The 12,390-nt window shown below is 38.1% G+C and overlaps 1 protein-coding gene across 1 annotated transcript; it reads right to left on the reverse strand.

The window, feature by feature from the left end:
* Positions 1-216: 216 nt before the first annotated feature.
* Positions 217-6,711, reverse strand: zgc:195282 (uncharacterized protein LOC100192223 homolog). The gene is made up of 4 exons (XM_066661374.1): positions 6,663-6,711; positions 3,271-3,365; positions 3,122-3,176; positions 217-2,915 (listed from the first exon to the last, which is right to left on the reverse strand). The coding sequence occupies exons 1-4, from the start codon at positions 6,703-6,705 to the stop codon at positions 2,869-2,871; spliced, it is 240 nt and encodes a 79-aa protein (XP_066517471.1). The 5' UTR covers positions 6,706-6,711; the 3' UTR covers positions 217-2,868.
* Positions 6,712-12,390: the final 5,679 nt, after the last annotated feature.

Genomic DNA, 12,390 nt, shown 5'->3' on the forward strand with positions numbered 1-12,390 from the left:
TACCCTCCTGCCAGAGTGCTGTCGTGGTCTCTCTCTCTTATATGAGAAGAGGTTGTGAGTTCTGACCTGCCAAACTGTGTGTGTGTGTGTGTGTGTGTATACAGTATCTTTTATTAAACCTTCTGCTCATTAAGTGTGTCACACATTTGCTTCAAGCCACATCACAAACCCATCAAACCAACCCACAAAATGGATTTAGCAAAATTTTAATTATGTTCTAAGTCACCAGCCGACAGTAACAACCACATTCCATACATTTCATACTGTATTCAAAACTTTGGTGTAATAAATGGTAAAGTTGCAAATAATGTAATCCAGAGTAGTTTATTTTTATAGAAACATTTTTATAGTGATGGCGAATGGAACCAGATGTCTGAATAGTTTAAAGGGGACATAATATAAAACATTAAATAACTTGTTTAGTGCATGTACACATTAATTTTGAGCCTGCCAGTCCACACATTATAAAACAAAACCACACAGTCAGTTTTCTGTTAAAATCTGAAAACACGGGATAAAACGCATTCTGATTTGTGCTGAATCTTACATAGAGAGCAAGCACTCTAGAGTAAAATTAAACCAATAAAACCTGCGTGGAGAAATACTGATCAATTATGTCTAAAGCTAGAAAAGTGAGTTAGGAGCACAAAATTAAACTGACTAAAAAGCCAGTGATTTTGCTCCCTATGCCTCACTCCTAGTCTCTTTGAGTGTGTTTTACATAGAGGCTCATTCTCAACAGAAAATGTCCCCTGTAAACTTCAAAAAGCTCCCTCTTTTAAAGTATTATATGAAATGGTTAACCTTATGGATCGAACATTGTTTTACAATATTTGAAACATACTGGATATTGTTGGACTTTTTAAATGTTCATTCAAAGCAGAGAGGTACCTGCAAAACATGATAGTCCACAATGAACCGTTCCATTAACAACACAGTCTTTCTTTACATCTTAAGCATTGAGTGATACAAATTTTGCAAATTTTGTGGAATATCCTTTTTACACAACAAATGGCAAATATATCTCCAGAGGTTCAATATGTGCATCCATGCTTCAGACACACACACACACACACACACACACACACACACACAGGTATGCAACACTTGAGAGGACCTTCCACGGAGATAACAATTACTGGTTCTAATATGCTTTACACATACACCAAACCTTAACCTTAGTAACCAAAAGTATATATTTTCACTCTTTTAGTTTTTCAAATTAAAGTACCAGCTTTAAAATAAAAAACCCTTTGTGAAAAATACCCTCAGAGTAGAACAAAATTACACAGTCCTATCCTTGTGACGACCCTTATAAAACACATGCATAATCTTGCATCTTGGAATTATGAATTGTGGGGACATCACATAGACCACCATTTATATTGTGGAGTCTTAACATTAAGTATTTCAAGCATAACCCTGACCTAAAATATAACATATATATGCCTTCTATTTTGCACTTTAGCTAAATTTGTTTCCTAAGTAAAATGACCCTTTCCTGCACATCCCTCAAACCCAGAGAAAGCTTCAGTGAATGAAAAGGTTACATCATGGTTTGATTTATTTGAATAATGGACTGTAAATAAATTAGCTACATAGTCCTTGTGGACAAAAGTTTAACCCTCTAAGGGAACATTCTGCTGTGGTGACAGCATTAAAACAGCTTTGACTTTGTTTTTGCACTATTGCGTGTATGCTCTCACCACCACAGCTGAACATCTTCCAAAGAGGCGTTAGAGAGGCAGAGTCTCTTGGGATGCAAATGGAGTTTCATATTGGGGGTACCAGTGAGGGACAGCTGGGGTTTGGTAAACAAATATTGAAATTCTGAAGAAAAAATTATGAATGTAATAACGTACTTATGAAGGGATGGACATTTAGCAAATGAAGGCCAGGAATAGATGAGGTTCTAGCAGTTGAAGATGTGGTTCTGCAGTTCTATCAGTTAAGCCTGGATATCTACAAGTTAGTAATAGCAATCTATAGAACGTAGTCCAGTTTATGATAATTGGAAATGAATCCTACATTTGGAGATTGATATTGAGCCAAAGTAAATTTTTTTCCAATAGGTAGACAGAGATATCCAACAGAAGTCAACCAGCTATAACAGTTGAGCATGGAGATCTAACAGTTGAAGATGGTAAATTATCCATGGGTTGCAGTCAACTGGGGACAGATTTTCTATTTTCAATGTAAACAGATGGGAAAGATAAATTGATCTCATACACAGCTTCTCTCCCTGTGCTTGATAGAGTCTCACAACACCTAGAAGCACATAAGTCCAGCTCCTCTTTGTGCCAGGAGGTAAAGGATCTCACAGTGTAGCTTAATGACATAGGATCATGGAAAACTTTTAACTATTCTGTTTGAATCAGAGAAAGTTATTCACACACAGATAATGTACAAGGTCGACTCTGGACCCACCGCACCCCTTGAACTGGATAAATTAATGAATGCTTGAGTCATGAGTAGGTCCCCAATGTGATGGCAACTCTACAATGTGACGTCACCTGCAACCCTTGGATAGGATGTAAATCAGCTTCTGACAGTTGAGAATGGAGAAGAGTCCGTTGGAGATTGAAATCTTGTAGATGTAGAGCCAGTCCTATTTGTCACGTGTGGAGATACAGAACAGGTTCTATTGTTTGAGAATGGAGATTAAACAGCTGGAGATGGAAGCCTTGCAGGAGTTCTAGTAGTTGAGGTTGGTGTTCAACAGCTGAGGGTGGGATTCTTGCATTTTTATTATTAACTTGTTATTATAGCAGTTGACTGTGGAGATATACCTGATGTAAACCATGTTCTAGGAATCTGGGGATGTTGGGGGTGGTTGGCAATGTTACAAATGCTACTGCTACATGTTTTTTAGGACGCAGCTGTGTTACAAGTGTGAGACATAGGCCCCCTATTACCTACAGAGTGAAGAAAGAAAGAGAAAGAAAGAGAGAGAGAGAGAGAGAGAGAGAAAGAAAGAAAGAGAGAGAGAGAGAGAGAGAGAGAGAGAGAGAGAGAGAGAGAGAGAGAGAGAGAGAGAGAGAGAGAGAGAGAGAGAGAGAGAAAGTGGTTATCTGTGGCATTTTGTGAATTAGTACATCATCAAACCAAGCTGAGTTCTCACCTCTAGGTCCAAAGTCCCTCAAGTAGCAGTTTGTGCAGTATGGCTTCTCATCATGCTGGAAAGAAAATCAAGATCTGTTAGAAAAGTGTCTCTATTTCTGTTTTGACTACATAAGCAATAACTAAAGCTGGGATTTGATATGTGTTTACCTCTGCATGTTGGCCAGCAGTGAGCTGTCTCTTACACTTGTGACACTTTAGGCAAAGGGGGTGATAATCCCGCCCCAGGGACCTTTTCTTCTCACCTGCAGGGGTCAAAAGCCAAGAGGTCAGGAAATCCATAAATCACCAGGCTGCGACCATGGGTCCTATCTCTGCACAGCAAGTGCAAAGAAATAAGAGCACTTAAGAGAGTAAAAATGGAGAAAACAATAACAGAGAAAAAAGAGAACAGAGAGAAAATGGCTAAAAAGTAGCGTTTCTGTTTGTCATTCCTCACTCCTGGATTATTGTGGTAAACAGAGCTGTGGCTCATTCTCATTTAAAGGAACAGGTGTTGAAACCTGCTGTTCTGAACACAGCTATAGTGTTTAAACATTGTGATATTTTAATCAAAGCAGGACAGAGAAGTGAACTCAATACTAACTTGAGTTGTACTTATAGCTGAAATAAAAGGGTGAAAGTAGAGCTATGAACTTTCATGGTTCACTTCTAAACTGGTTTTACTGTAAAATTTCACATTATTCTTTTCCTGGGCAATATTTCAAACCAAATGCAGTTAAATTGCAGCCATCTGCTAATATACCCACGCAGAATGTCAACATGTCATGAATAAATTTGCGAAGCTCATTGTCTAGACTCCAGCAACATCAAGTCCATGATCAGATTTTTTCAGTAAAAAAAGCCCTTTGTAACGCAGTGCTAGCAGTTTGCTTCCAGAGCTAACAGGAGCTTATTTAGCAGCCATGGCTATTAGCCTTGCAACTGCCAGTTTAAACAGTCACTCTCAGTTTCTCTCTCTCTCCCTCTTTCAATCTCTCTCTCTCTTGCCCTCATTCTCTCTCAGGCCAATTCCACTTCCTGTCAACAAACCAAAGCTTCAGCTCACTTCCTGTGCATAGTTGACTCATGGAAAGACAACCTGAAAACAGTTAAAATCACACAAGCACCCCCACACATGCACGCACGCATGCACGCACACACAACCCAACACCTGCACACTCATGCACACACATACACATTACACCAGGGGTGGGCAATCTTATCCGCAATCTTATCTGCAAGGGATTTTTGTTCCAACCAACCCAGAGGTCACATGATCATTTGTTTAACCGAGACCAACTAATTAAAGGAGTAAAATCAGGTGTGCTCTGGCCTGAATGGACTAAAATCCAGCAGCCTCACCGGCCCTTTGCGGATAAGATTGCCCACCCCTGCATTAGGCCATTAGGCATTAGGTGTATTTTTAGCTAAGATAGCTCTTGAGATGTCCACTATAATTTCACTTGAGAGTCTGTACTGAACAGTGTGATAGTAACCAAACAATTGCACTGAGTAACCATGTGTTTGCTTGTTTTTAATATATTTTGTGGATATACTATTTGGATATTTTTGGGGACACACATTGTCAGCCATATTTGCAGAATTATGTATTAAATTATTTGAATATAGTAACCACTCAAAAAACCTAGTGCAGGGGTCACAAATATGCGGACTGCAGTCCAAGTCTGGACCCATACGCTGTCCTATCCAGACTTGAACCTGTAACTGATAAACTATTAAGAGCTGTTTAATTTTGAACAGAGTATTTGTTTTAAGCAGTGTGACTCTTCTAGTCGCCCTGTGAAGGACTGGCGTCCCCTCCAGGGTGTATTCCCGCCTTGCGCCCGATGATTCCAGGTAGGCTCTGGACCCCCCGCGACCCTAAATTGGATAAGCGGTTACAGATAATGGATGGATGGATGGATGGACTCTTCTAGTCATTACAGTTCAGGTTTATAGGTCCAGGAATCTACCAGACTAATCGCATGCATTTTTTCATATCACACAGGCTACTCAGCCAAACAAATTTGTGCATTATAATGAATGCTGTGATTCAAATTAGTGAGGCTCTATACACCACTGTCCTGGGGCCAATAAAAATAGCCCTGAGACACTTTCAGCATGAATGTGCTGTGTGAGGTAAAATCAGATATATTAAAAACAAGGGAACGATTACTGATTGAAATTCTAATAACGCTGAACATGGATTCTATTTACGGATAAACTCCCACCCTTCAGCAATAAGAGCCAATCAGATTTCTGGTTATGGAAAAGCAGTAAAGTCAACTACAACGTAAACACAATTCATTGGTAATGTTATTTTATATATATATATATATACTATATATACTATAAACTTGAAATGAGAAACTGACATTTTATTAAGAGTATTTGTTATTTATATTTATTTATATCTTGTTTAAATAAACTGAAATGTAATTAAACATCTATTAAATTTGATTTGATATTCAGTTGTTAACAACATAAAATGATTCTATATTTATGGCACTGAGCATATAATTGGCTTGAGAAATTGTTCTTTTACTGGGCCTAAGTGAATTTTATTTAACTACCCCTGACATAGTGGAAAACATGTGAAAGGGCCTTATGACCCCAACACTTTACAAATAATTAATTAATTAAGTCAAGAATTCATTCATGCATTCATTATTCATATCCTGTAACTGCTTCATCCTAATCAGGGTCACATTGGGCTCAGAGCCTACACAAAATCATTGGGTGCATATATCTAGTTCCAATGACAGCGGACAACACTCATCCAGTCCCTCACAGGAGTCAACAGTTTCACAAACTCACACCTTCACATCTGTGGAAAATTTCACCCACTTACCCAGCCATTCACACACTCACACCTCTGGACAGTTATACAAACTCACCCAGTCACTCACACATTAACCCAGTCACACACACACACACACACACACACACACACACACACACACACACACACACACACTCACAACAGCATTGCCTGTGGACAATTTCACCCACCTACCAACTAATGTTTCTGAACTAAGGGAGGAAATCCCTGAGAAAACCCACACAGACACAGGGAGAACACACTACTCTCCTAGTCTCATGCACATACATGAAATGGCAACAAATCATACACACATTCTGACTGAAATTAAGTTTCATTAAATTATATTGGACAAAAAGTACGAACCAATGTGTACATGAATTTCACCAATTAGTTTAAGCCTCAATTAGGTGTAAGGTCAGGGCTAAACACATTGAACCTATTGAAAAGCTTTGATTTATGTTATCCAGTGGCAGGTGGGTAAGAACGCAGCCCCCTAGCCTTACAGCAAGTCATTCTGTTGTGTTCTTTACTGGCTTTCTTTTTGAGGCTTGTACAAATAAATTTATTTTTACTGTACAATGCAATGCCCAGCTTTTAGATTAATTTTAGAGAAATAACAAGCGCAGTTAAAAAAATACAGTTAAATCAAGTGCAGTATTCTGCATTTCTCCACTCAGGCCTAATGCTTAGGGTGAGATAATTGTGCAGAGTAAGGTCCAAACCCAGAGGGACTCACCGAAGTAGACGGGCTTTCCGCAGATGGGGCAGTAGCTCACCATGGCTGCAGTGGCACTTGAGAGAAGTTGCAGGAAATGCGTTAACACTCCAGTGTATAGCTCTCTGGAGGATGTGGCAAGAAGAGATGCACCATGACAGGAAGCGATTTCAAAAAAAAAAAAAAAAAAGAAAGAAAGATGAAAAACACCCAGTAAATTCAAAATTCAAACGAAAACAGGGGTCACTGTAATTAGAAGCAGGGTCAAAATTCATTTGGGTGATTATGGGAGAATTTGATGAGGAGTTTACATATCACTTGCTTGTCTATATATCTTTTCCTAAGTCACACACAACCTGTTTGAATTTATCATGATTATAGTGTCATATATATATATATATATATATATATATATATATATATATATATATATATATATATATATATATATATATATATATATATATATATATATATATATATATATATATATAAATATATATTATATACAATAAATGTACTCTCTAATGGTGTTTTTCCACTGCATCAAATCAAACCAAAAATCAAATCAAAATGTATTTATATAGCGCTTTTTACAACTGACATCGTCAAAAAGCAGCTTTACATAATTAGTATCAGAAGAGACCATTTGAATTAAAGCCCAATGCGAGCAAGCTGAAGGCAACAGTGGCAAGGAAAAACTCCCTTGAGGCTGGAGGAAGAAACCTTGAGAGGAATCAAGACTCACAAAGGGGATCCATCCGAGTTAAGTGTCATTAAGCTACAGTGTAATAATAATAATAATAATAATAATAATAATAATAGTGACATCAATCTGGAGGCACAATAACATCAGACTGAAAGCATCAGTCAGAGTGTAGATAATTTCAGTTCATTTCTACTTCAGTGTAATTGATGATGGTGGGTAATGGCGAGTGGTGCCAGGTTGGCAACAGTAAATGGAGGTGAGCAGCTGGTCTGGAGTGATCCGCAGGAGAATCCAACAAACAATCTTCCATCAGTGGGCTGCCATTTTCTCAGAGAACAGTAAAGAGAATCAATCAGTTTAGTTAACTGCAGTAGAAAAGTGTATGTGAATATCTTCATGAGTGTAATGAATCCAGCAGATAGCAGACTGTAACAGACTGACTGGAAGGAGGGAAATCAGAAGGAACACAGAGATTAGAGTATCCTCAGACAATGACATCTATCTGTTCCACCATCCTCAACCAAGAGAAATTGTGAGCACATCATCCGAGTTTACCATGATTTCCCATGTCCATGAGACAACAACCTTAAACTAGAAGAAGAGTTTAGTTGCAATAAAGCTAAACTAAACAAGTATGTTTTGAGCCTAGACTTAAAAAGCATCTGCATCTCGAACACTAGTTGGAAGTTTGTTCCAGGGTGGAGGGGCTTTGTACGAGAAAGCTTTCCCCCACTGAAGTCTTATGAATTCTGGGTACTAGTAAGAGGCCGGCGCCCTGAGATTTAACTAATCTTGGTGGTTCATAGTTGTTGATGAGGTCTCGCAGGTATTCAGGGGCGAGACTATGCAGGGCTTTATACGTTAGTAAAAGAATTTTGTAATCAATACAGAATTTAACTGGAAGCCAGTGAAGGGCTGATAAAACTGGGCTGATATGATCACATTATCTGGTTTTAGTGACGACACTGGCCTCTACATTTTGAATTAGCTGGAGTTTACTCAAGTTTCTGCTGGAGCATCCTGACAGCAGCGCATTGCAATAATCTAATCTAGATATAATACAACCATGAACTAATTTTCTGTGTCTGGCAGGGATAAGGCATTTCTTAACTTAACGATGTTATGAAGATGAAGGAAAGCTGTTTTTGTAATGTTACCTATATGCTGATCAAATGATAGATTTGATCAAATGATAGAGAGTCAATTACGACACCTAGATTTTTAGCTGAGGAGCTAGGAATAACAGGGAAATAAACAAAATGTAGTATTAAGTCTGATACCTTATTTATAACAGGTTTTGGACCTAGAAGTACAACCTTGGTTTTGTCACTATTTAGTAGAAGGAAGTTGCTTCATATCTTTTACACAGTCCTCCATTTTCTTTAGTGTTGGTTTGTCGTCTGGTTTGGCTGATATGTATAACAGGGTGTCATCTGCGTAACTGTGGAAGGTAATGCCATACCTGCTAATAAATCTGCCCCCTGGCAGCATTCATTCATTCATTATCTGTAACCGCTTATCCAGTTCAGGGTCGCGGTGGGTTCAGAGCCTGCCTGGAATCATTGGGCACAAGGCGGGAATACACCCTGGAGGGGACTCCAAATCTCATTTTTGGTGTAAATTCATCCAAGTGTAAGGGATGAATTTATGATTGTTAAAAGGGGATTGATTATAACTGGTAAAACTTCTTTAAATAGTTTATTTGGTATTACTTAAAGTTTGATGAGTATGTGATTTTCTCCAGTTGTAGCTGTGGAAGTGGTTCAAAGGCCTCTAATCTCTTTTTTATGTTTTGTTCTATATCAGCCATACCAGATAACAGACAAGCTGAATTTAGTAATATGGTATTTATTGTTTGTCTATTTTTTTTCAGTTTTGTTGTTAAAAAAATTCCATTAAAGCATTGCTGGTGTCTGGCTGGGATCTGGGATTAATAGCTGCCTGATTGCTTGTAAGTTTAGAGATCACACTAAAGAGTACTCTAGGATTGTCTTTATTACTTTCAGTCATGGAGGACAGATGTGCTGAATGTGTATTGACAAGGTCCCTTCTATATATTCTATAGGGCTGTCTTTCCAGGCACAGGGAAATACTTCCAATTTAGTTGACATTCCTGCTGTAATTTCCTCACAGTTTGTTTTAAGGTGAGTGTTTCTTCGTTATACCACAGAGCGAGTTTTTTCTGTCGTCGCTTTTTATGCTTAAGTGGTGCTACACTATTTAAAGTTGATCAAAGTGTATTATCTAAATATTCAGTTATTCACTAGCTTCAATGGGTCTGATGGGCCACTGACTGAGGTCAATAAATCTGTGATGTTTCAGTAAATTTAGGGGCTGTAGATGGGGCTGTAGTTAATAAGCGCTTTAGATAGTAACATGGGCAGGTACATATTTTAGAATCTAAACTCAGTTCATATGAAATTAAGAAATGCTCTGATAATGGTCTGCGGAAAATTGAGGTATTATTTTTTTTATGTTTTTCATGTTTTTTTATGTTATGTTTATGTTTGTATGTGCCCAGGGTAAAAACTAAGTCTAGTTTATGATTAAAATAATGTGTAGGGCCTGATACATTTTGTGTGAAACCAACAGAGTCTATAATTGATGTGAATGCCTTTTTTAGTGGGTCATCACTTTTCACAAAATTAATGTTAAAGTCTCCTACAATCATTACTTTATCACAGGAGACTTAATTAAATTAGCAGCTAATTCACCAAATTCTTTTAAACATTCTGAATAGGGCCCTGGCGGTCTGTAAATATTTATTAAGGAGAGTGTGTTATTTGTGGCTGGGTTAGTCATGTTAATGTACATTTCAAAGGAAGCAAAGTTGTAACCATTTTTTTGTTAATATATAAATTATTTTTGTAAATTACACTTAATCCACCCCTTTGCCTGTCAATCTGGGGCTGTGTATATATTTATAGCCTGTAGGAGTGGCTTGATATAGTGCTACATTTTCATAATTTCTAACCAAATATTCACTAAGACATAAAACATCAAATATCTGATCCATTATAATTTCATTTACAATAACTGCTTTGGAGTTAAGTGCTCTTATATTGATAAGGCCAAGCTTTAGTTCTGAGGGTATGATACTATTTCTGATGGTTTAATAATGATTAGGTTATTGGGGCACACTGTTTGAGATTTTATAGTTTGTTTCAGGGCACAGACTTTTGATACTGTAACAAATGTTTATATTTCTGAGAGCAAGCGCATCCAGGCGGTAGAGGGCAGGACGCTCCCGAAAACACTCCCAGTGGTCAACATAGTCCTGCATGGTACTTTGGATTGGTGGTCGATAGGAGAATCCAGTGACCCAAACAGTGAGCATATTGTATATTGACTTAAAACATACTGACACACTGACTTAAAAAGATTGGTACACCACTGTCTGTAGGCCACTGCTAGTCCATCATCTGACCACTCAAATCACTATCCTGTGTACAAGATCCAGCTTGAGGAGGTTTAAAAAAAATACATTCACAGATACTCTTATTCTGGAAAGTACTAAAAATGTCAAACAATTTTGAGATGTACAATAATGAATAGGCCTGGTATGAGATGTACAATAATGAATAGGCCTGTCATAATGAATGTACTATGAATGGAAAAGTGCTGAAATGTGGCATTTTGTTTAAATATCTGTGTTCAATCCCAAAAAACAACATCAGCATTAATTTGAATATACATTGTTATGGCTTCCTAAGCTTATGGTTCCATGTTCTGCCACATTATTGCCTACACTCTCATGGGGAAGAGGGCTCTGGTGTAGTAGTGGAAAGCCAGCTAACAGATGTCTAAGGTGACTAGCCTTGTTGTTATGTAGGGGGAGGTATAAGTGCCATCTTATATTAACTTTGAGTTTGTAGGTCTCTCTTGTTCAGAGATATAGGAGGCTGGTCAAGTATGAGCAGAAATAACTGTAGAAATAAATGTCTGGAGGCATTACCCAGATCCTACAAAATCTATTTGCCCCCAAAAAGAAGCAGATTTAACAGCTAGCTCATTTGAATGTGGGCAGTGTAAAATAGAAGCCAATAAATAGTGTGTGTAAAATGACTAACTGCACCAAAATGCAGGAATGTTTTTGTGGTTGCCAGACTTATGGTCACACAAGCATCTAGTGTCCTGGCTGTATCACAGACTCTGTACTTATGCTGCATTCCATTTACCTTGTGTCAGATGTCGGAGTTGACTGCATTCTAGTTAGATATTCAAAAAACTCTATGCCCTGTAAGGGCTGTATCTTTATTCTGGTCCTGCTTGAGTTTAGCGCAGCGTTTGATACCATGAATCATGTGATGTTACTTGATAGGCTGGAAAATCTGGTAGGAATAAAAGGATCCACCCACTCTTGGTTCAGATCCTATTTCTCTCTATTTGTTATCAATTTGTTTATCTGAATAATAAATCCTCACATTGTACTTTAGTTAAATATGGTGTTCCACAAGGATCAGTGCTTGGCCCTCTATTATTCACACTCTAAATGCTGCCACTTGGTAGACTAATCCGTAAGCATGGTATTCAATTCCACTGCTATGCTGATGACACATGACTGTATATATCAGCCTAACCTAATGATGTTGCTTGTAGTAGAAATTAAAGACATGATGATGCAAAATTTTCTCATACTAAATTCTGATAAAACTGAGGTCTTGTTACTAGGTACCAATGCTCAGAAACTTTAATCAAATCAAATCAAATTTATTTATATAGTGCTTTTCACAACTGATGTTGTCACAAAGCAGCTTCACAGAATTCCAGTAAGACAAGATTTGACATGAAATGTAAAGACAAATGTAAAACCCTCAAGTGAGCAAGCCAGGGGCGACAGTGGCAAGGAAAAACTCCCCCAGCTGAGGAAGAAACCTTGGGAGGAACCAAGGCTCACAAGGGGTGACCCATCCTCCTCTGGTCAATCTACTGGTGATGATAGTTAGTAGTCCATGAGAACTTCAGTGTAGGGACAGCTTCAAGGCACTTGGTGGTTGCTGGAGCGTGGGCAGCTGGTCTGAAGCGTGGAGGAGGATCTCG

The sequence above is a fragment of the Hoplias malabaricus genome, chromosome 2 (assembly GCF_029633855.1).
Source record: "Hoplias malabaricus isolate fHopMal1 chromosome 2, fHopMal1.hap1, whole genome shotgun sequence".
NCBI classification, from domain to species: Eukaryota; Metazoa; Chordata; class Actinopteri; order Characiformes; family Erythrinidae; genus Hoplias; species Hoplias malabaricus.

Coding starts and splice junctions, on each gene's coding strand:
- zgc:195282 (XM_066661374.1), bottom strand. CDS start 6,705: ATGGTGAGCTACTGCCCCATCTGCGGAAAGCCCGTCTACTTCG. Junction 3,366..6,662: donor CGGAAAGCCCGTCTACTTCG/GTGAGTCCCTCT, acceptor TGACCCCTGCAG/GTGAGAAGAAAAGGTCCCTG. Junction 3,177..3,270: donor CTGCTGGCCAACATGCAGAG/GTAAACACATAT, acceptor TTTTCTTTCCAG/CATGATGAGAAGCCATACTG.